Source organism: Aythya fuligula, chromosome 13 (assembly GCF_009819795.1).
Source record: "Aythya fuligula isolate bAytFul2 chromosome 13, bAytFul2.pri, whole genome shotgun sequence".
NCBI lineage: Eukaryota > Metazoa > Chordata > Aves > Anseriformes > Anatidae > Aythya > Aythya fuligula.
In genome coordinates, this window is record NC_045571.1 from 6,911,014 (window position 1) to 6,934,704 (window position 23,691).

At 49.0% G+C, this 23,691-nt stretch overlaps 3 protein-coding genes across 3 annotated transcripts; 2 read left to right on the forward strand and 1 right to left on the reverse strand.

Annotated features, from left to right (window-relative positions):
• Nucleotides 1–122: 122 nt before the first annotated feature.
• NKRF (NFKB repressing factor) lies at nucleotides 123–7,404 on the forward strand. The gene is made up of 3 exons (XM_032196066.1): nucleotides 123–358; nucleotides 3,432–3,553; nucleotides 5,102–7,404. The coding sequence occupies exons 1-3, from the start codon at nucleotides 126–128 to the stop codon at nucleotides 7,090–7,092; spliced, it is 2,346 nt and encodes a 781-aa protein (XP_032051957.1). The 5' UTR covers nucleotides 123–125; the 3' UTR covers nucleotides 7,093–7,404.
• A 3,056-nt stretch (nucleotides 7,405–10,460) lies between these two features.
• On the reverse strand, nucleotides 10,461–18,480 carry UBE2A (ubiquitin conjugating enzyme E2 A). The gene is made up of 6 exons (XM_032196307.1): nucleotides 18,245–18,480; nucleotides 17,820–17,900; nucleotides 17,696–17,721; nucleotides 13,348–13,437; nucleotides 12,283–12,371; nucleotides 10,461–11,888 (listed from the first exon to the last, which is right to left on the reverse strand). The coding sequence occupies exons 1-6, from the start codon at nucleotides 18,286–18,288 to the stop codon at nucleotides 11,760–11,762; spliced, it is 459 nt and encodes a 152-aa protein (XP_032052198.1). The 5' UTR covers nucleotides 18,289–18,480; the 3' UTR covers nucleotides 10,461–11,759.
• Nucleotides 18,481–18,643: 163 nt separating this feature from the next.
• On the forward strand, nucleotides 18,644–22,095 carry C13HXorf56 (chromosome 13 CXorf56 homolog). The gene is made up of 7 exons (XM_032196062.1): nucleotides 18,644–18,785; nucleotides 18,863–18,980; nucleotides 19,054–19,095; nucleotides 19,255–19,393; nucleotides 19,915–20,004; nucleotides 20,155–20,247; nucleotides 21,036–22,095. Exons 1-7 carry the CDS (start codon nucleotides 18,662–18,664, stop codon nucleotides 21,096–21,098), a joined length of 669 nt encoding a protein of 222 aa, XP_032051953.1. The 5' UTR covers nucleotides 18,644–18,661; the 3' UTR covers nucleotides 21,099–22,095.
• The last annotated feature ends 1,596 nt before the right edge of the window (nucleotides 22,096–23,691 follow it).

Below are 23,691 nucleotides of genomic sequence, written 5' to 3' on the forward strand. Positions count from 1 at the left end.
GCGCGGGGCCGGGGCCGCACCGGGGCCGTACCGGGACCCCCCGGGACCCCGCAGCCGGGCCCGGCCCGTGCCGCACGTGGGGCCCGGGCTCGCCCGGTGCCCCGGAGCGCCTCTCGGCCGCGCCCATGCCCGGCGATTGGGCGGCCGAGGCCTCCGGTTCGATGCCGTCGCCGCCGGCAGCGGAGGAGGTGCCCGAGGCGGTGCTGGAGCAGTGGCGGCAGTACCACGAGAGCGAGCGGCAATGGGCGCTGCGCCGCCGCTTCATCCTCCGCCACCTCCGCGGGTACCCCGGGGCCGCCATCGACCAACTGCTGGCACTGTCCGTGCTCTGGGCCAACCACGTCTTCATGGGATGCAGGTCGGTGGGGCGGGGGGGGTCCTGAGGGGACGGGGAGGGGGGCTGAGGTGAAGGGAGGGGGTCCTGAGGTGGGGGGGGGGGGGTCCCTGAGGTAATGAGGGGGGCTCTGAGGTGGAAGGAGGGGGCTGAGGTGAAGGGAGGGGGTCCTGAGGTAATGGGGGGGGGTTGCTGAGGTAAAGGGGAAGGTTCTGAGGGGAAGGAGGGATATATGAGGTGTTTGGGACTCCTGAGGTGGAGCTGGGGGGAGCCCTGAGGTAAGGAGTCGCCCTGAGGTGAACTTGGCGGTTCCTGAGGTGATGGGGCACTGAGGTAAGGGGGGCACTGAGGTGAGGGGGTCCCTGAGGCGATGGCTCCCCGAGGAGCCCTGTGGCCATGCCCTGGCTGTGACAGGCCCCAGCCCTGCTGTCAGGCCCGTCCCGGCCCCCTGAGCACAGCCCCGGGGGGTTTGGAGAGGACACGGGGCAGGGAGAGGACATGGGGAGCAGCAGAGGAGGAGCAGGGCACTAGGAAAGCACAGGTATATTTTGTATTTTGGAAGTAGGTGTTGGTGTTGTGCTCCTGAGGGCTTTTGAAGCACGTGGCGGGGTGCCTTGTGGCTTAATTGACAAGAAAGCATCCCTGCAAGCGTAAAGCAGCCCTTACCACCCCCTTAACGCCCAGTTTGGTGCTCTCTGAGAGGAACAGGCCCAGCAAGTGGAAGAGGTTTTCTTCCTTCACCAGCATCGCTGCCAAGGTGCAGAAACAACCAGCCAGGCTCTGGGGTCGCCAGAAAGCTCACACATCCCTCCTGGCACTTCTGGTGCTGGGGCTGGTGTCCTGCCGGACACGAGGCAGGAGGGACAGCTTCATAACTGCAGTTACTTGTGCAGCAACAGGAGAGGGACCTGTGAGCACTGAAGGGCACGAAGCTTTACTTCTGTTAACATTACTGTCCCAGGGTCTTGTTGGGCAACACAGGTCCAAGCTGACTTCTCTAAGTCTTCTCCTTTTACTTTGTGATCCAAGTACTAAACCATTCTGCTCCGTGAGCATTAAAGTTGACCTTAGTGTTAAAGTAGTTTCAAGTTCTAAAAACTTTAGATTATTCAGATTGAGGGTATCGTTTTCAGACATGGTTTGCTTGGTCTGTGTGTAAGTTTTTATGCTCTCTTAGTGGAGGGCCTTTGTGACGGTGCTTTTGGCAACAGCACTGCTGCAATGTGGACACAGGGCGCTGATAGCAGAAGTGAAGGGCTATATGGCAAGACCTCAAAACATGAAAAATGACCCAAGTTACGCCTGTGAGTGCGCATACTTTCACTGATGAACCTCTTTAGCAGCAGCTCTCAGGGGAGACACAAGCAATAGGTTTACGCACGCTGTGCAGAGTTGATATCAGTAAGGAGATTTCCCCAAAGCTTGTGTTGTACACAAACCTGCATGCACTGCATGGGCCCAGCGAGCACAGTGCTGCCAGGGAGCAGGTGGGAGCTTTATGCAGAGCTGCTCTGTAAAGTGAATAACTTGAAGGCTGGGAGAGTTCTGTTGTTTTCTCTTTTAAATCTTTTTTTGTATGTGTGTGTTTTTTTTTTTTTATTGTTGGTCGCATGACAGCTGAAGACCACCTGCTTATCAGAGTCTTTGCTGATGAAACCTGAGGGAGTGTTCTGTTGGAGGATTGTCTGGAGGACGTCCAGAGGCCTTAGAAAATGTGGTCTGTAGGGAAGCAGTTAAATAACAGCATGCATTTAGCTTAGAGCTTGCAGGGGAAGCTGAATATGTTCTCGGATGTGTTAGAGGTAGCTGTACCATGGGGGAAATAACCCGTTATGCTGGGATCAGGACAGGGGGTAGCAAACTTAAACCAAAGCGGGCAGACTTCAGTTAGGCATCGGAGGCATGGCGTTCCTCTGCCTCCACGTGCAGCCTGCACGAGGTGAGATTGCAGCAGCCAGGTTAGGTGAACACGTGCCGGGACAGGTCTGCTCTTCCTCTGGCAGAAATCTGAGCCCCGGTGCTTACAGCTGGTTCAGTGGTGGTGTTGCTGGCTGCTGTCTCTTGAAGATGAGCTGCTCCTGGAGCAGGTGCACGGTTGCCTTTTCTCCTTTCTGAGCCCCAGTGCAAAGCTGTCTGAGTCTAGTTTTGTGCCATGTTAGTAAGCTTGCATCAGTTAGAAAGTTTTTTTTTTTTTTTTTTTAATTTTCTTGCTCAGCTTTAGCCTTGCAAATGGTTTGAAAACATGACAGATCTTAGAAGTAATGGGATGCTCAGAGGGTCGGGGATGTACAGCCGAGCAGGATGTTTCACAGTGCACATCCTGCCTGCACAGAGCTGCAGCGGGGTGCGTGCTTTGCACAGAGCTTGTGGCAGCCACCTCGCCTCTTTCATGGCTCAGGGATTGAAAACTTTTCATGGACAGCTCCCAAGCTAAAACCGAGTACAGCTTTCTGGAGAGTGGCTGATAAAAGCAGAGGAGTGCCTTTGTCACCTGACAGCTGTGACTTTGGGATTGGTGACGTGCAGGCTGCGGCTGCTGACCTGGGCAGGAACCTCAGTGCTTGGCTTACTGCCTGCTGAGACGCTACCTCCTCCATCCCCCTCAGTGATCCTCACAGCCTTGCCAAGTGCTGCATTTAGGCAGATACTGCATATATGTTAAAGTTTTAAACCCCCTGGGTTGGGTGGCTGCTCTGCTTGTTATTCACAGATGGGTTCACTGGAGACGAGGCGACTTGCTCGCAGCTCTCCTGCCCCAGCCTCGCTGTGCTGGTGTCAGGCTTTGGTCAGTGCTCAGGTCCTTTGCTAGTACTGGAGCAGGGTGAGGGGCTCTGTAGGACCACGTTCAGTGTCTCAGACAGCTGTAGTTCTTTTTTTTTTTTTTCATAATAAAAGGTCCTGCTTATCGTGCAGGCTGTTCTTCAAAGACGTGTTTTTTTTCTGGCTGACCTGTCTGCCTGGGGTGAGTGCTGGGACCCTCACTGACACAAAGACTCAGGGTGATTTAGGCTTGGGAGCAGGTGCAGGAGGGCTCGGTTTGAGGCCGGGTGCCCCCGCGGGAGCAGTTGTAACGCGCTGTGCTGTTGGATCCACGCAGATACGGCTCGCAGGTGATGGAGAAGGTTCTCAAGATGGCCGAAGGCATCGACATCGGGGAGATGCGGACGTTCGAGCTCGTCCCTTGCAGGAAGCTGAAGAGGCAGCTCTCTCCTTCCGACAGTGAGTACCTTGTCCCTGTCCCTGCTCGGGTGTGCAGACAGTGGGGTGGCATGGGCCCACAGCAGGCAGGAGAGGGACTGGGCTGTGCTCTGTTGGACTGCATCTGTTTCCCTTCTCTGCCATATCACAGGGTGTAATTCACGCAGAGGTCTCATTTTGCTTAGGGAATTTTTATTGAAATTGCCATGTAATAGATTTTTGCTAATGATAGCGTTAGGGAGTTGGATCTGTGTCATTAACTAGCTCTGATTGTCCTTTGCTGTAGTGAGGGGTGACGTTGTCACCTGAGATGGGGCTGTATGTGTGTGGAGGTATGGAATTCAGCTTTCTGGGTTTGAGGGAGGGCCTGCCTAGAGCCTGGCTGTCAGGACGGGCCTGGAAGAGTCTTGGGTAGCTCAGCCCAGCCCCATGCTCTCAGGAATGGATGTTCCAGCTGTAGCTTTTCCTGTGAAGGAAAAGCAGTGGGCAGAGCGGGCTGGCTGGTCCGCAGCGCCATCCCCAGGCTCCTCTCTAGGCCCTCAGAGCTCCCTGCCCTGTCTTGGGAAGGAGCGGGGTGATCAGAATCATGCAGTCATCTTTTGAGCTTCCCTGCCCCGTTTGCAAAATTGAGAACAACACGACGTCCCTCCCATGCTACGTCTGTCCCTTAGGCAGCAGTGCTTTGGGAAGGGGTCTCTGTTGTGTGCTACACACAGGGCAAAGAGCTGCTGTGCTGCTGAGGGCCTTTAGATGCTGCTGCAGTGCAGAAATCCAAGCTGAACAAGAAACGTAAACCTTGCTGTAAGTCATCAGCACTGTGACAACCGAAGGATTGAACACATGTAAGAGCTTCGTCACCTCATTGGAGTGCCTGTTTTTGCTGCATGTGAAGTGCTTTTTTCAGCGGCACTGAACTAGGTTACGATAAATGTGCTGTGGTAGCACGATGCCCAGGCAGCCGTTACCTGACCTGCATCACAGCTGCACGTGCTGGCACTGCATCAGGCAGTTTGTTCCAGGGTGCCAAGGTGGCCTTCTGCTCCTCTGCTGAAATCATATCCATGTACCACTTCAGCGTGTGGGGGCTCAATCTTTTGCAGTAGATGCCTTGTGTAGCCGTCTTTTCGAGGTAGAGTCACAGAGTTGTCGGCTGTTCTGGCATTTCTGCAGTAGCTGTGTGTACCAGGATGCTGTGCTTCATTCACATCTCTCTTCGTTAAGAAATGAGGTCTGTCAGTAATGTGGATTCACTTCAGAAATGGTTCATTGAGCCATGCTGGGGGGCAGAGCAAGTGATTCAGACCTAAAATTCATGCAGCTAAATATGTAGAGGCTTTTGTATGATAGTTGTGGATCTGGGGCTATCCCTGAAGTGACCTGCCCACAAACGAATGTTCTGTTTTGATCGGTTGCAAGCGTCTCCAGAAGGAAACCTTTTGGTTTGTGGCTAAGGAGGAATCCTGTGTTTGAACCCTGCATGCTCCTCCTGGAGATGGCTCTGTGAAGACGTTGTCTCCCTGTCACAGCACATATTTATTGATAATCTTGGAATTTTCTTCTACCCCACAGGTCCAGAGCCAGACGAGGTTCCTGAGCCTCCCAAAAAGATGGCCCCAAGGTTCCGGGTGCGACCGCGTTTTGAACCCATCCACTTCGTGACCAGCGCAGAGAAAGACAAGAAGAAGGAGGATCCTCTGGATAACCAAATGCAGGAAGTGAACCAGGAGGCAAATACCAACAGCGTGGCACAGCCAGCTGGGAACTGTACAAATTCTCCCTTAAGGAACGCGCAGGAGGTGGATCCCCAGCTCTCCAGCACGGCTGGGCTTGGCTTCGTCAGCCAGCCAGCAGCAGCCAGTAAGGCCGTGAACAGTGTGGACACTACCACAAGTGGCGCGTTGCAGGTTTCTGTTTCTCCTTCAGCTGTCCAGTCTGCGTCAGAGACCTTCCCTCCGTCAGCTATAATGCAGAAGCAGAGCTTTATCGAGAAACTGTCAGCAGCTGTCTGGAAAAACCTTGCTAACCCAGATGCAAACACCGGGACTGAAAAAATTAACTATACGTATCTTCTGACGCGTTCAATTCAGGCCTGCAAGACAAATCCTGAATATATTTATGCTCCTCTGAAAGAAATCGCTCCTGCCGACCTCCCGAAGAGTAAGAAGCTCCTAACGGATGGCTTCGCCTGTGAAGTACGATGTCAGAACGTCTACCTGGCCACCGGTTATGCTGGCAGCAAAAATGGGTCGCGGGACCGAGCTGCGGAGCTGGCAGTCAGGCTGCTGCAGAAGACTGTAGAAGTCAGGGTCGTTCAGCGCAAGTTCAGACACACCTACCACGAAGACCTGGTGGTGTGCGAGGCAGGCGTGAACCGCACGGATTTCCCTCCAGCTCTCAAACCTCACGAGGAGTTTGTGGTGGCCAACAGGGACTGCGTCCCCATGCAGCCTGGTTCTGAGTCTGTGAAAAATTCCCCCAACACCAGCAAACACTGGACTAGTTTTGTCCTCACGGAGAACGCTAGCGATTCGATAGGAATCCTTAACAATTCGGCCTCGTATAATAAAATGTCTGTTGAGTATAAATATGACTTAATGCCCAACCGCATGTGGCGCTGTCGAGTGTATCTACAAGATCACTGCCTAGCCGAGGGATACGGTACCAAGAAGACCAGCAAGCACGCGGCAGCCGACGAGGCCTTGAAGATTTTGCAGAAGACGCAGTCAAATGTAACTGCCATCAAAGTGACGCAGGTTCAGAAGGTGGGCTGCTCCTCGCGGGGTTCTGGAAGGAAGAAGGACCTGAAGGACCTGGTGGTTTACGAGAACTCGGATAACCCGGTGTGCACGCTGAATGACACCGCACAGTTCAACAAGATGACAGTAGAGTACGTCTTTGAAAGGATGACTGGCATGCGATGGAAGTGCAAGGTGCTGCTCGAAAACGAATTCATCGCGGAAGCAGTCGGAGTGAAGAAATCTGTCAAGCATGAGGCAGCAGAGGAAGCTGTGAAAATCCTCAAAAAGACTCAGCCGACTGTTGTTAATAACCTGAAGAAAGGCACCATTGAAGACGTCATCTCTAGAAATGAGATTCAGGGTCGGTCAGCAGAAGAGGCTTTCAAGCAGAAGATCAAAGAAGACAACATTGGGAATCAAATTTTAAGAAAGATGGGCTGGACAGGTGGTGGTCTAGGGAAAGACGGCGAAGGAATCAGAGAGCCTATTTCAGTGAAGGAGCAGTTTAAAAGGGAAGGACTGGGGCTTGATGTGGAAAGGGTAAATAAAATCGCTAAAAGAGACATCGAACAGATCATTCGAAACTATGCACGCTCAGAAAGTCACGTTGACTTGACGTTCTCTACAGAACTGACGAACGACGAGCGGAAGCAGATACATCAGATTGCCCAAAAATACGGTCTTAAGAGTAAATCTCACGGGCAGGGCCATGACAGGTACTTGGTGGTAAGCAGAAAGCGGCGCAAGGAGGATCTCATAGACCAGCTGAAGCAAGAAGGCCAGGTTGGGCATTATGAGCTGATCATGCCTCAGGCAAACTGAGGTTAGGTGTCCGACTTCACTGGTGGGAGTAGCGATGAACTGAAACTTCCTAGACACCCGATGAAAGAAAGATGCTGCATTTTCTTGTTGCGGGATATATTAACATTGAAATCTTTTACCTTGCTCATACAATTTCGGAAATGTTACTAGTCAATTAGGACTGACCGAGTTCTGTTCAAGTGTATTAGCACAGCCCAGAACCAGTAGTGCTATTACTGTATGTCTTTGATATTACTTGCTCCCTCATATTTTAATAGTTTTGTAATAGCAAAAACACACATCCAACCAGAAGGAATTTGACACCATTTAAAATTATAGTTTCCTTATTCTTTTTGTCTGAGAAAGGAAAAAGGAAAAAAAAAAAAAAAAGCTTTTTTTTTTTTTTTTTTTACAACAACAAAAAATAATGAAAAGCAAAGGAAATGCAGTTTGGAGGAATAAATCTGTATGTAAAGTTGGTATTAATGACAATAAAAATACAGCTTTATTTCTGGAAAAAAAAACAACCACAAGATTTGTCACGTGTTGTGTTGGGGAAAAAAAAAAGTGCGAAAACTGCATTTATTCTTGAGAAACATATCTATGGTACAGTCATGTTTGTCTCTGCTGTGTATGTATGTAGAGGTGTCCTTAACCAGCTTACAGTTCTGTTCACAGGTTCCTACCTTGTGTCTCCCATACTGAAAGTCACTGAAAGCACCTTAGCCGTGAGTGTGTTGAACGTAGGTAATTCCAGTGGATTTTTACTTAACAGCACTGCTTGACACATGTGCAAATGCCACGGTAATGTGTGAAATACAAACCGGGTGGTAAACGCAGAGCCCACGCGTCAGAGATGCTCATGGGGACTGTTGCATAACTTATTTTTTTACTTTGAATATAAGCTGTTTAATGCTGAGCAAAACCGACTCTGTGCCTAATCATTTCTCTGCTCGCTTAATTTAATGTACCTGTGCTTGTGTACGTTGAGGGCAGTTCCTGAGTAAACTGCGTGGTGCTGCTCAGAGGTGTGTGAGTGCAGCATCTCACCGGGAGTGTGGAGCGCTCCTCTCCTTGCCTGGGGAGCAGGCTGCAGCGCTGCACCACGCACGGAGCCTCCAGCCTTGGAGGAATGCCTGCTTCATGCCTGGAGATGTGGAGGTCGGGGATTGACCTTGGAAAAGCCAAGTGTAAGATTTGCTCAGAGATGCTGTTCGTTGTTTTTTTCTGTGACCAGTGGGGACGGCTGATGGTTCTGTAGCACAAATACAATCATAATGAAGTATTTCTTCACCTGTTTGCCTGATGGTTTATGTCCCAGTTACAGCTTTTGGTTTTCTGCTTCCCATATTTGCCTCTTCACTCTTTGCATTGTCCTACATCTTTTTTCCACCTCTTACACTGTTTGTTTTTTTTTTTTTTTTAATACTCTTGGCTCTGAGGAGAGGGTGACTGACCCCTGCTGATGAAACAGAAGAGACAGGAGGTGACGTGCAGCTAGAGATGTTTTCATCGCAGCAGTGTGAAAAGGAAGAGATTGCCCTGGAAGAATTCCAGTTCCAGGTAAGCATCCCCTCCTGTCTTTAACTGGGTGGCTTCAGCACAGCTTCTGTTAGCTTGGGCTTCTGAAATAAGATGCTGTTTTTGAAGAAAAATAATCTGGTAGAAAATTCTGAAAGGGTCCTCTTTTTATTTGTGCACTGCTCCCTCTCCTTCTGAATTCTGCTCCCAGGGAGGCTGGGCTATAGCAGATGGCAGTGTAGGAGTGTGGAAGAAGCCTGGTACTTCCTGGGCAGATATTCCTGCAAGCAGGAGTGTGGCTCCCCCTCCCTAACTCGGTTATCAGCAGGTCTTAAAGCTTGGTGACACCAGGCAGGGTGGTGAGAGCACCAGTGCGGTATTGGGGCTGAAAAATGTCTTTTTGCTGAGCAGTAGGGGGCAGAGGATAACTGTAATGGTACTGTAACAGTTACTGAGCAACAGGGAGTCTGCAAGGTGTCGGTGGTGGTTTTATTCTCTCCTGGGTAGCACCCTGGGCTTTTAGGGCCCGAAGTCTTTGCCCAGTGGGGTAGCGCTGTGCCAGCCCTTTCTGTTGCCTTCCTGCTTGCTGCTGGATGTTTGGCCGGCTGGGCGTCAGCTGTTGGCAGTGAAGAACTGCTGCCTGCTCCAGCTCCTGTTCATGCAGCTTGCTGGAGCCAGCACTGCGTGGTTTAATGTTGAGTTAGTGGATGAAGGACTGGCGGAGGAAAGGAGTAAAGGCGAGGTTCTTGCACCTCTGTGCTCATGTTTCTGGCTGCCTTAGAGTCGAGGCTTTTATTTTAGTGACTAGCAAGACAAACACAAAAATGGAAGGGCTGCTATGAGATCAGAATGACTTGGGCCATTCAGAAAAGCAGAATGAGCTACAGATGGTACTGAGGAAATGGCTACGAGCCTTCATACGCCTTTTGGTTGGCTTTGGGCTTTGCTGGCAGTGGGGCTGTTTTGCACTGGTGTAATTTGGTGTAACCAGATGCTCGTTCTTGACTGGCTCCGACTTGGGCAAGTTGTGCACAGGGAATGCTAAAGAAACTAATTGAGGCAGACTCACTGTGTCTGTAAGAGCCTATTGGGTCTAGTGCATGGAGTTGAATCCTCTCCCTACCTCTCATAGTTTTTTTTGTGGCTGATAAAGCTGCTGGTTCAAGGGTCCAGAAAAGCTACTGTCCTTTAGGAACACTAGCAAGGATCGCTGAGTAGGACTTCGGTGGTGAAAAGCTGTGCTGCGTAAGACAAAAGGCCTTTTCCAGGGGAGAAGTGTTAGCACAGAAGCGTTGGCACAGGAGAAGAGGTGTAAAGCCTGGTAGATATCTTTTGAAGAAGCTGGCAGCTTCTGTCTTACTGGTGGAGTTAAGGCATAGGAGCGGCTTGTGTTGTACGTCATTTTGAATCCTATTCTCTCCTAGACAGGCATGAAGTAGAAATATGATTCCCCTAACAATTAGTTATGGAAGGTTTTAAGTTGCTGTTAAAAACTTACGATAGGTTTGTTTTTGTGGGTTTTTGGTGTTTTTTTTTTTTTTTAAACAGCTTACTACTAATAGGAATGGAATGGTCCTGAGCCTTCTGTGTTTTTCTTGATAGGATTTGTGTGTGTTTTTTAATTTCTCTGCTTGCTAGTTGATACTGACCTGTCTTTCCTCCTTTGTTCTCCAGGCCTCCTTGATCTAGCTGGAAGGGCTTATTTGATTTTCTTTGCAAGGTGGATGTAGAGCTTGGCCTGAGCACAACAGGTCCTGCCCAAAAGGTAAGCAAGTATTTTATAGCCTGGGTTGTAGAAATCAACAGCTTCTACCTGACACTTCCTATCATCCCCAGTAAAATAATCACAGTTGTACACCTCTTGCCTATTTATACAATAAGCATTAAGGTTACACTTTTATTTACAAGTTTTGAAAAATGTACAGTTTCTTACATGGGTTACTTGTGCAAAGTTATACTTCTCAACTAACAGACCAATGTGCACACAAAAGACACTGGAACAGTGGACAACACAACTGGAAGATTTCATCCCACACTGCTGCTTAAGGTACTGTATCCAAATGTTCTAACTTAGCCTTACAGAAAAGTGAGTATGGACTTGGAACTGTTTTTTTCAGAGTTGAAAAAAATACTTTCATAAAATGGAAGGAATACTAACTCAAGCATGCAGCAGTAGCTCACGTAAACCACACAATCAACAAAGAACAGGAACTGCAGAGACTACCCCATACTTTATTCAAACTTTCCACAAGGCAAAGTTGGATCCCAAAGAACTTATCTTTCTCAGATAAAGATGAGGGGAAGGAGAAAGACACTGAAAGAGTAACTCCACCTCTGAAACACTTCAGGCTTTACCTCTTCCTGAATTGGGAAAGTCTCTCACTCAGAATACCACAGCTCCACCTGCTTTTGTCCAGTAATGTCAGCAACAAGACTATAGAAACTTATTTAAGCAGTCTCTATAGGCATGTCCTTTAACACACTATTTAAAATAAAAAAACAGGGTTTGTTTCTCACCCTCAGCAAAGATGAAAGTACCACAACTGTAGTGATTTATGTATACCTGTACATAAATCCTGCATGGGAGGTGCAGAAGTGACTAGCATTCCATGGTCTTACTAATTGAATGGCAATTGGTTTAGCTGTTTGTTTTTTTCCATAAGTAAGGAGTTGATAAACCAATACAAATGGGAAACAAGGTTATTTCTTCACTCAGTACTTACAAATGCAGTGGGGTCTAAACCAATGGTAAATGACCAGCCTGGACAGATCAGCACTTTAGTAATATCAGTTAAAAAATGTGTATGTATATAAACATCCCTTTTATCAAGCTACACATAAGCATCACTGTGTATAACACAATTACAATTAAAAGCTTAGTGTACACTACAGAAATGCACAATACTGCCCTAAGACTGGAGAGGGACCACAGAAAATGAATTCAGCATCAGTAATTCTTTTGCAAGTAACCCAAGTACAGTACATTTGACTTCAAAGTGGGTGCTTTCTGATGTCCAAGGAGAAGAAGCTTCAGCAAGGGAGGGTGGCAACAGCACAACAGCTATTCTGCTTTCAAAGTAAATGCAGTGATGCTAGGAGGAAGAAGATGACTCAGACACTTCATGTATTTTCCTCATCACCAGAGTGTTCATTTGCATCATCCTGGGTCAACAATCACGCCAACTCTGTTCTACTATTGCAGAAACCCGTTTTTCATATTCCCGCTTATTCTCTTGGTATAGCTGAGCTGCCTGGCTGTTTGCTGGACTGTTAGGATTTGGCTCATCCAATAGAGACTGTGCAAAAAGAAAAAGACTCTTAGACACATGACAGCACGTAGGGTTTCAGCAACATATTCGTTAAGCTATCCATAGTTCTAGTAGGAGCAGAGAAGTTCAGCTAGCTGTAGGTAAGATACATTGCATTATTCCAGTTGGACATTATTATAAGCTCTCTCTTTACAATGCAGCAGTACCCGAGCAGTGGAATCAGGATGTACCCCTGCAGTGACCACTGTGTGCCAGTAAATCTAGAATTTACACGTGGTAAGCATTCATACTTTAACAAACATCAACACGTAGCTGCTATACTGGCTATCAGGAACCAAAACACTTTTCCTGAGCTTTTTTTTTTTTTTAAATGTCTAAGCATCCTAATTTCATTCTGCCTTTTCATGCAGCGTTCTTTTACCTGTATGGATGTTAAGATGGAGGAGACATCGTAAGTAGGACTCCAACGATTCTGAAGAATATCCAGACATATACTACCATCTGCATAGACTAGAAAAGGTTCAAGAAGAATGGCTTAAAACAGAAGTTGTACAGCTACTCATTTTTTCTTAGTATTGCCTGATCCTAAAAAATCTAGGTACTGACAAACAGTACAGAAACCAGTAGTGTTTGAGACTTAAATCGACCAGACAAGCCTGCATGTAGTAAGAGATGCAGCTTGTCACTGGCAGCTGCCTCAAACCCTGCTCATTCTTCAATTGCAAACTTCTCTGTGACACTGCAACCACCGCTACAGAAAGGATGAAAACCATGAAGAGATTTAAGGCAAAGAATTTATGTAACTCACATGGGAACCAAATCAAGACCACTTCTTTGAAGAGCAATTAACAGAAGAGGTTCCCCTGGGAAGTACCTACAGCAGTCAGTGCCTGGTCACCTCTGGTGACAGCTTCTAAAGAACCTTCCCTTGGTGCACTTAGACCACGCATGCTTAACTTGCAACATTTGAAAGTTTCAGGTACTTCTTCATGAAGCTAGTATTTGTTCAGAGACAAGGAACCAACCTTCTAATTACTAAGGGAGAGGCTTAATTAAGTGATCTTACTATTACTGGCTATGGTTGGAAACTAGTACTGCATCTCAAGGTATAGCATGCATACAGGCAGCCATTTCTGGAAAAATAAAAATGATACCAGACAACTGCATTCAGGTCATTTTGATATGCATGCAGTATGTATAGACAAAAGTTGAAGGCACCTGCTATTTAGGTACAAAACATCCTGTCAGGTTTAACAACAGATGGTTGAGAGAACAGACTCAAAAATACTGTGCTGTGTCACCTGAAAGCACAAAGACTGCTCTTACTGCACCCTTAGTCTCAAGCCTGAGCTCTGCTCACACACACAGCCCTCATCAAAACCCCACAGAACCACACTGGAATGGTGCTTGCTTATTAAGTAGTCCCTTTCTACAGCACTTAGAGAAAGCTGTAATTAAAATACGTAGATATTGTGTAAGTACTTACCATTTGGATGGAACATTTTAGAGACAAATCTAACAGTAGGTGGTTTGTTAGGATATTCCTCTGTGAATTCTATTGTAAGTTTGAAAGTTCCTGCAGTTGAAAGAGAGATAGGTAACCTTTAGTCAGAATGAATTTACACAAGGGATGAACAAGTACCATTCCTCTGTAAGCGCACACCAATATAACTGTGATTGTACATACATGCTGGACGAAAATTACAGCTTGCTCAGTCCTACAGTGCTGCTTCTCTCTGCAAAGAGTTCCTCCCTAACTTACTGCTAAAAAAGGCTTAAATTTCAAGGAAATATATATATTTTTAAATCAACAACTGCTCCCATCATGAGATCATTTTGTAAAAAAGCAGTATTGCAAGCAACATTCATGTTGGCAATTTTAAAAACCACAATCTGATCATCTGTACTTCATGTTCAATGGTCGCCTTTTGAGTACGGTTCATTAAGAGGGGTCAGAAAACTGTATTCAGTCAAATATAATATATAAAATAAATACAGAAAACTGTATTCAATTAAGTCCCAATCCAACTGATCTAACAGCCCTCATCAATGTAAGTTATTTTAGCCCTTCTCCTCAGGCTACACTAATCAAAAAATAAGAAGTCTGTCAACTAACCTGCCTGGCTGTGGCATCAAGGGAGCAGGCACTGCTAGCGAGTCCCATCAGTAACCAAGGCCCTCCACCCTTCCCGTACCATCATGTCAGACCACCTAAGCCTGGCTATGTTGTGTGAGAAATACCTGGGGCAGCCCTGTACCACCGCACAGGTCTCCTGCAGGAGGAATGCACCTTACAGGAACAGCTATACCAAGCTGCCACAGCAGATCTACCACTTCTTTTTTCTCCCCCTTAAGGATTTCAATCTCTTTTCCTTTTTTCCCCAATCAGTAAGGGTCTGTAGTATTTCCCAGGGGCTCCTTCCTTTGTAAGTACAAAAACCACAGCATTGAGTTACAAGAAATGAAGGTCACTGCTTTGGCATTCCCGTTTGCATATGAAGACAGAGTACAGATACTTCAGAGCTTTCTGTACAGCAGTGGAAAGTCTCTGTCCTAAAAATAAGTTTTTGCATGTTTGTTTTTTATTAGCAGCCTACCAACATGGGAGCACAGGGCTAGCAGCATACAATCTCCCTGTAAAACAACAAGAACAGCAGTTTTCTAAACAGCAGAAATCCTAAATAAGTGCAAGTCTGCAATGGGGCTTTCTAGTTTTACTCCTGCTCATCCAGATGCAAAGAAGCAGATTTGAGATCAGCTTGAAATCAAACCCTGGAAAGATTGCAACAACTTCGCCAGCTGCAAACATCTTCCCAGGACTACCTGTTCTTCCCAACACAGTGACAGTCCCAGGCAACGCGAGCACTTTAGAATCAAGTACTGGGAGAACTCCCAGCGCTCTCCATCCCAGCTCCAGCTCTCAGTAGCCTCTTTATGCGCTACTAAAGCAGGCACTTCTGTGGGAGAGTGACTAAGCAAGCAGTAGGCTGGAGAAAACCATCAGATAATAGAGTTCAACAAGCACACTCCAGAAAATGTTATTTTAGAACACTGACTGAAGTGGGAGCAGAGGGGACAGATCAGATAGCCAAAGAAGAGTATTGAGGGCAGCCTGCTCTCAGAATCCATTTAAAGCTACTAAAAGAAAGGGAAGCCACCTGTCCCAGCAGGGGCACGACAGCATTACTTTTACACAAACCTGAGCTAGACAGCTTCCAGCTGGCACATCTCCCCACTCAGATTCTCAAGGCAAGACCCAGAGAAGCAGTGGCTCTGTAGAAGAGCCCCCACTTCATGCACTGAAATCCACATTCCTTAGGTGAGGAACAAGCCATCTGGAGGGCCAACGGTCTGCTGCCTGTTCTAGCTGCCTGCCTGATGGCAGAGAGGCAGGGCACTACGTTAGCTGTTAGTGAACTCTCCTCTCGAGCCAGGAACCCCGCACTAACCACAACATCGTAATTCAGTTTCAGAGGAACAGGACTGAAGGACTGGGGAAACCTGGGCTTCCATCAGTGGCAGCGTTACCACGTTACGTGCCACAAGCACAGAGATTCTGGGAAACACGGTGAAGGGTAGGATAAATGTCCCTGAGGTCCTACTGCAGACACCTGCAATTGAATCCTCTTAAACCAGAAGATGGAAGGTAGGCTGCTGATCTAAATTAGTAGTTGCTCCAAGGCCGAGTCAGCCTGCACACCAAGATGTGAAAACACCCTCTGAAGTCTGGGGGTGGAGGGAACGGAGGGCTGTTGGCAGCATTCTTCCGCACAGCAAGCAAGCAGATGTGCTCGAGCCTAGGGATTTCAGTTCAGACAAAGCTACAAAGCCTCAGAAGCTGACAGTGGAGAAGGGCCTCACCACAATGAGAACGAAGAACTGTAATTCCCACACTGTTGAGATTATTACACCTCAATTACAACTAAATCTTTTCACCATCTACTTTCACAAGAATTAAGGTATCTGAAGTCCAACAGTGTCACTGGGGACTGACAGAGACTGAACACGAGAACACAGAGTGACTTCTGAAGGATACTGCCCGGCAAGAGGCTTCCCAAGGAGGGTTACGGAACCCCAGCAGGGGTCTGAACAAAGAACAGCTCAATGCTGTTAGATGAAAGGTTCCTTGGTTTTACCTACATGAAGCTTAACCAGATCCAAACTGCGCTGCCATGAGTCCTGTCACTGGAGGGGAAAGCACAGCGCCGGCACCCCTAGCCCCGTATCTCCAGGCTGCACTCAGCCCATGGTTATCTGGCACGATGTAAGGTATGTCCCAGCGAGACAGAGATAAGCATACCCCGCAACACAATGCATTATCTGTTTTCCTGAGCGTGCACTGTGAAAAACACACACTCTGCTACAAAGAGAGCAATCCATCACGCACCAGGACTGTGTAATTAGATCAACCAAAGCAGGAGGACAGCAGAGGCAGACTCAAGCAGTCGTTTGAACTTCAGGCTGCTGCGAGCACAAGGTGCCCCAAGTATCCTAGATAAAGGCACAACAGTGCCACACAGGAAAGCACAGACACAATCAGAACGTCAGGGCTCTCTGAAACAGTCTCCAGCTACATGGAAATATATGGAAAACAGCCCTCACAGCACCTGTTAACCTCACACTGTGCTGGAAGAGCCTGAACACGGAAACAACCTGCATTTCACCATGCTGCAAGGAGAGGGCTTCCTGCCTCCAAAAAGCAGAGCACCGAAAGCCTAGGCAGCTCCCGGCAACCCTTCACTGAAGTTTAAAGGAGCCCTTAATCCCAAGTTTTTGAGATAATAAAATACATTTATTTGATCTACCTATTCTACAGTCAGTGTTACAGAATATTCAAGTTCCAAACATTAGTCTTCTAGAAGAGCTACCCTACCAAATTCCTTAACTAATCTCTTGAAAAAAAAGTAACTGCCTGAAGTATCTAAAATACACAAAAACTTCACAGAAAACATCTGGCATTTGCAGGCATACCTACAGGTGCTACCTCCAAGGATAAACAGAGACAAAGTAGTTAGCCAAGACCAACGTAACAGTTACGGAGTTTTTCTTATACTTTTGCCATGAGTCACTGAGATCTAGGATTAATTATAGCCTGCACTGAAAGTATCTTAAAAAATGCATCACTGATTTCAGTTGGACGGCATTTCATGTCTAACAAGTTCTCACAGAGCTGCTGAAGGATTCACCATAACCCCAAACAGGCACTAGCTGGACACAGCTGTGCTACAAGGACCCATTTAGCCAGCTTTAGAAGTTAAGAAGCCCTTTTAATCTTCAACCCCGAACGACACCCGTTGTAGTGCAGTGAAGTAGATGTCAAGAACAAAAAAGAATTCTGCTCTGGACTTCCTCAAACATCCGACCTGTTTCCTTAAGCGGCTGACTCACATGGGGATTTGTGAAGCACTTTCAGTATCAGAAAAACAAAAACACAAATGGAATTCAAATAATTTGGAATGACAGCACTTCTGCCCCAGGTTTGACATCGCTCCAAACAGCAGGATCCCCAGAAACACCACCCGGGACTCAACAGAAACCTTAATAAGGCTAAATTAGACCCCAGATCCCCATGTTTAGCAATCAGAAACAAGCCCTGATGTGTGTTTTTTTGAGTGTTCCTGTAATCCAGCCTAGCGACAGACCTCACCCCTCCTCAGGTCAAGGAAGAAAGCTGGGTTTGGTGGGCGGTGGGTACGGGGGTGTGCAGGCGGCCACCCGCCCTCCTCCCTCCCGTGTCCCCCGGCCACCACCTGTTGCCAGCCCCCCCCCCCCCCAAAGCCCCGGGGCAGGACGCAGCCCCCCGGGGCAGCACGGAGCCCCCCGGCCTCACTCACCGTCCTCGAAGGGGGTCCCCTCGGGCCTGCGGGAGGGAAGCAGAGCACAGCGTTACCGCGGGCCGACCGGCCCCGGGAGGGGAGAAGGGGAGGGAGCCCCGCCGCCGCCCCCGGCCCCACTCACCCGAAGATGACGGCGTTCCACACCATGATGTTGTTCTCAGAAGGGGCCCCGCTGACGCCGGCCGGGGGGTCCTCCTGCAGCCTGCGGGCACAGCCGGGCCTCAGCACCGGGTCCGCGCCCCCCCCCCCCCCCCCCCCCCCCCCCCGCCGTCCCCTCAGAGCCGCCCCCGTCCCCTCCGCTCCCCCCCGCTCCTCCCCCGCCCCTACGCACTCGGCGTAGCCCCGGCAGGTAGCCGCCCGCCGCTGCGCAAACGGCGTAACCCGCAGGCGGACGGCGCGGCCCGGCGCTACGCAATCTGCGGAGCGCGCCCTGCCCCGCCGCCATGTTGCGCTGCCCCCTCCTCCGCCGCCGGCCGGGCGCGGCGCCCCTCGGCCTCCACAACCCCCCCCCCTTCCCCGCGCCGCCGCCGCCGCCGCCCCCGCTACCTCTTGAAGTCCCGCATGAGGCGCCGACGGGCCGGGGTGGACATGGCGGCCGCCCCTTACGAATCGCTCATACACGGCCGCGGGCAGCGCGGGGCGCCCGGCAGCGGCGGCAGCGGGAGGCTCGGGCTGAGGCGGCGGCCGGGAACGATCGCGGCCGCTACCACTGCGGGGGGGAAATGGGGGGGGGGAGGGCGGTGAGCGTGGGCTGCGCCGAGCGCTGCGCTGCCGCCGGGCGCTCCCGGCACGTACCAAACGCCGCGGGGGGGGGGGGGGGGGGGGGGGCGGGGGGGAGAGAGAGGGAGGAGCCGGATGCTGCGGGGGCGCCGCGCAGTGGCCACGCCCCCTCTGTGAGGTGACCACGCCCCCTCGCGGTGAGGTGGCCACGCCCACGGCGCCGAGGCCCCGCCCCCCGGCGCCATGCCGAAGGTGGTGTCGCGCTCCGTGGTGTGCTCCGACACTCGCGACCGCGAGGAGTACGACGACGGCGAGAAACCGCTGCACGTCTACTACTGCCTGTGCGGGCAGATGGTGCTCGTGCTGGGTGAGCGGGGCGCGGGGGGGCGGGCGGGGGGCGGGTAGGGGGCGGGCAGGGCCCCCCCTGACGGCGTGGTGCCGCAGACTGCCAGCTGGAGAAGCTGCCGATGAGGCCGCGGGACCGCGCCCGGGTGATGGACGCCGCCAAGCACGCGCACAAGTTCTGCAACGCCGAGGAGGAGGAGAGCGTCTTCCTGCGCAGGTGGGGGGCCGGGGGGGTGCCGGGGGGCTGCGGTGCGCCCCGCTCAGCCGCTCAGCCCCCTCTGTGCCCCCAGGCCCGAAGGCATAGAGCGGCAGTTCAGGAAGAAGTGCGGCAAGTACGAGATGCTTCACCCTCTTATAGTACCCTTCATCCCTTAATTTTTGCTCCTGCGTGGCGGTGGCTGTCCCTTAGCGTTTTTCACACCCTGCCCGCTAGGTAGCTGTAGGAGGCCAGGACGCGCGTTTTCTCGCACACAGATGTGTTTCTATTGCAGGTGTGGACTGCTGCTCTTCTATCAACACCAGCAGAAGAACGCTCCGGTGACGTTCATCGTTGATGGTGCTGTGGTCAAGTTTGGGCAGGGCTTTGGGAAAACAAACATCTATACGCAGAAGCAAGAACCTCCCAAAAAGGTAACCTGCTTTAGAGCACTAAAAAGGCTGTCTGGGCTTTTCAAAGAGGTGTGAGTAAAATCAAATAACAGGGGAGGAAAGAAAAAAAAGAAGAGGAAGAGAAGGACCTGTAAACAGTGACTCAGTTGTGCATCTTCTCCCTGTCTGTTTGCCTTAAGTTTATGATGCAAGAGGTTGCTGGAGCTTGGAGTCCTAACACTACAAAGCAAAACAAATTTGGCAGTCTGGACTTTGCCTTATTTTGGGGCTCAGTTACCAGAAAGTTTCCATTTGTAAATAGATCAGGCTGGTAATCTGAATGGTGATTCTCAAAATCTGGCTAATCCACTGCATGTCAGTGAGTTTGCCTCTGATGATGACAGCTCTAAGCTCAGAAATCACTGGGGATACTTATGTGCCAAATACAGAGTTCAGGAAATCTTTATGACTTGTATGAGCAGTCTTAAAAGCTTTGGAGGAGAAATAGCCCCTAGTAGCACAACTCTTCCCGGGTTTAACAAAATACTTCGCTTCTTACCTAGGTGATGATGACCAAACGGACCAAAGACATGGGCAAGTTCAGTTCTGTCACGGTCTCCACAATTGATGAAGAGGAGGAAGAGATCGAAGCAGTGAGTTTTCTCTGCGCTTGGTGGCAGTCCTGTGGGCTGGGCAGTTGTCCCAGCTGGCCACCGATCAGAGCCGATGGTCGTCTCATCGTTGGGATGAGATGTTGATGCTTTAGGGTTTGCTGTTGCAATGGGGCACTGTGTATGTTGCAGAGGGAGATTGCAGACTCCTACGCGCAGAACGCAAAAGTGATCGAGAAACAGCTGGAGCGGAAGGGAATGAGCAAAAGAAGGCTACAGGAGTTGGTGAGTGCTTTGTACAGAGTTGAACACAAGTCTCAGAGATCTGTTAGCTTTGCACACAAGCTATCTGGCTGGTCAGACTATGAGCGTAGAGACTATATGGCACAGTCATGTGTAACAAGTAGCTTTGGGAGGAGGACCATTTTTCCTTTACAGGTTGTGTAGAGAGATTTTTCTACCCCTCTTGAACATAAAACCATATGCAATTACCTATAGAGCTAACTGAAGAGCAGACAGCAGAGATTTTGCAGGGAGACCTCCCATGGCCTGTTAGACAAGGAGCATGGAAGCAGGGCACCATGCTGAAGCTTTGTCACTCAGGGCACCCTTAATGCCGTGCTCTCAAGCCTGCTCGACAGATCAGGTCTCTGCCAGGAGGTATCAGGGCAAACTAACACCGTAGTGGAGGACATGCCAGCTCAGCTGCTGCCTTCTTCAAGGGTGCCTTGAAGAATTAACAGCAAGAACGTTACAGCTGATCTTACCTGCTGTGACAGGATAGTAGGAGATGGGGGGGGGGGGGGGGGGGGAGGAGAGAAAAACGTGCAGCATCCACCTTAGGATAGAAGGTGTGAAATTGTGTTGTGTGCAGTTACTTTGGGGCTTTTTATAACTTTAAAGATAGTGTTCCCTTTTGGTACCACAGGGGAGGAGAGGCAGAAAAAGGCTTGAACTACTCTTGCTTCTGTGTGAGAGGCTTGCAGTGGTCAGATAAGAAGGGCAGACTTCACTGGAGCACTGAAAGGAAACATTTCCAGACATTATTTAATTGTGTCATTTTTCTTCATCAGGCTGAGTTGGAAGCCAAGAAAGCGAAGATGAAAGGAACTCTGATTGATAACCAGTTCAAATAAAGCACTCTACGTCTGCTCTGTATTTGGAGACAGGTGAAAACTACCAGGAACTTCAGCGGATTTGTTCCCAAAGACCGTGTTCAAGAGCAGTGTGCTGCAGCCAGGTTGGAGGATGAGTATCCCTCTGGCGTAGGCGATGCTCTCCTGCCAATTTTATTAACTCAAATAGCACTGGGGACTTTGCTGAAACTGCTTTTCTGCACAATGGCAAGCAGTTCCAGCCAGAATATTTAGTTTTCAGAAAATCTTTGCTCGATGCCTTTGTGAGTTCAGTGCACCTTTACATATCTTTTTATTTGAGAATTTTCAAATGTGTAAGACACCCATAAATGTACTGGAAGATAGGACAATTGTACAACAAAGAGATCGTTACAAAAGTAAGCTATGTTCATGTTGTTCATTTGGATATTTTTAAAATGTGTTCAAAACCTGCAGCATCCTCAGAGAGGTGCTATTTCAACACAGGTTAGAATGACTCTGATGCAAGGTTTAGGGATCAGGCTGCTTCTCACCCTGAGCAGCAGAGAGGCTGTCACAGGCAGTCAGCGCAAGCTTGGCTGGAGGTCTTAGTCCCTGGTGAACACTGGAAAGCTGCAGTTGTACAGAATTACACTGCCCATTACGAGAACATGAAATCAACCCTATTTTAAGCTACTGAAAACAAAACCTGCCTGGTATTACACCACTAACGAGTACAAATATATAGCTGGAAACTACTGCAATGATTGCTGATCGTTTAAGGTAGAATACATTTGCATCTCTGAATGTTCTGCAAAACAGTAGTTGCAGGTGTAAAACACGGAGAAGAAAACTTGTGAATGCATTGAACATTAAGGACTTGGACAAAGACAACAGTAAGAATCTGTATAAAATGCATTGTTTGGGAAATACTACTCTGTATCCCTCACATGATGTAACTACACTTCACCCTGTGTCATCCCCATGTCAGTGTTGCTCTATGTGGGATTAAATGTCATGTTATGGATTTGAACTAAAATACTTCTAGGGCGTCCTTACTCTCCTGAGTATGGTTAACGACCTGTGAGCAGTGTGTACGATGCTTCATTTCTCACAGTTCTTATGAAGGATTTCCTATAATCAGTATACATTTTCCATCTGCCTTTACAACCTTAACTGGGAAACGGGTCTGCTTAGATGAAGGACGCGTGCCTCTTCCCTTGGAAAATTAATGTGTGAGGGAGGGAAGGAGCTGGCAGCCTGGGTGGGATGTATTGGTCAGTGCTGGAAGGCAGAAGTCTGGGTGCTGATTAATGCTAGGATGGGGAAACACATACTCAAGTTAACTCGAGCAGTGCTGATCTTGTGCAGTGCTGATCTTCAGCTAATCTGAAGCCTGTTTCTAGAGCCCTCATGAAGTGTTGGGTGCCTAACAGCTGGGAAGTGCTGGACAAAGGAGTGGGAACGCCTCCTTTACACAAAACACTTTTCCAAGTGCGGTAGCACAGTCCAGCCAGGTGAGGGCCTTAGGGCTCCCTAGGAGCAGCCCAAATCCCTAAATAACCTCGTCAGCCTCCCTCCAAGGAAATATTTCTCCCTGGACCTCTGGAAAGGGCAGAAGACATCCATCATTTATATACAACGTACTGCTGAATTCACCTGCCCATTCCTCTGAAACTAGGTGTACTTAATGGCGAACACCTGTATTCAATTTTCTTTAGAAATTTCTTTTATTGAAATTCCAAGTAGGAGCCAAAAATGGAATATAGCTTAGAAGTTTGAAAATCGATTTTGAAAATGTGACGCCTGACTGGATGCAGACTTAATCCCCAGGTGTCATAAAGGATGAAATGCGGTCCTGCTCCAAGAGATACCAAGGCCAAGCGCCCACTCCAGACTAGTGTGACTTGTGCGCCTTCCTCTGGAAACACCGAAGAGCAACGCTCAAGTGTGGTGTTGGCCTGGTACTAAGTCTACCACATACCTGCCAGGATTTTGGTAGCCTTAAAAATGGGGTGCAAGTCCAGGTGGGGTTAGGAGTGGAGAAAAAGCCAGTTGGAGTGGGACTGCCAAAGCCAGGCAGGCAGGAGAAAAAAAGAAGAAAACCAAAAAAACAGCAAGGAACCTGTTAAATAAAGACACAGCTGCAGGTCTTGGGCTAAGAATCAACCAACAGTTAGGTAAAGTTTACAGTTACAGTTAGGGTTAAGGTTGAGAGGGACAAAACACGGGGCTTCAGCTGAAGTGGGGCTGTAAAGGGGCGGCCAGCAGGGCTGGAACATCTCTGCAATTTGATGAGGCACAAAGAAGATATGGTAAGCACGCTGCTCAGCATAAGTTGGCCAAAGTAGCTATTAAAACCATCAGCAACTTCTCCAGCTGCAAATCTGAAGCCCTGAGGCAGTGTTAACAGTACAGCAAAAGCACTTTTTTCTCACTTTTAGAATACCAGCCTGTGCACAGCAAGTGTTTGTTTCATTCTTGTAATTAGAGAGCTGCCTAGTTCATCTCAGGACTCTCATGGACTCGGTCAGAAAGGGGAATGTATTCTGCCAAGCTTGCCAGCTCTTTTATATTTTTAATACGCTCTAATTATGCAGTGTGTGGCTGAAACATCTACAAAACAGACTCTGAC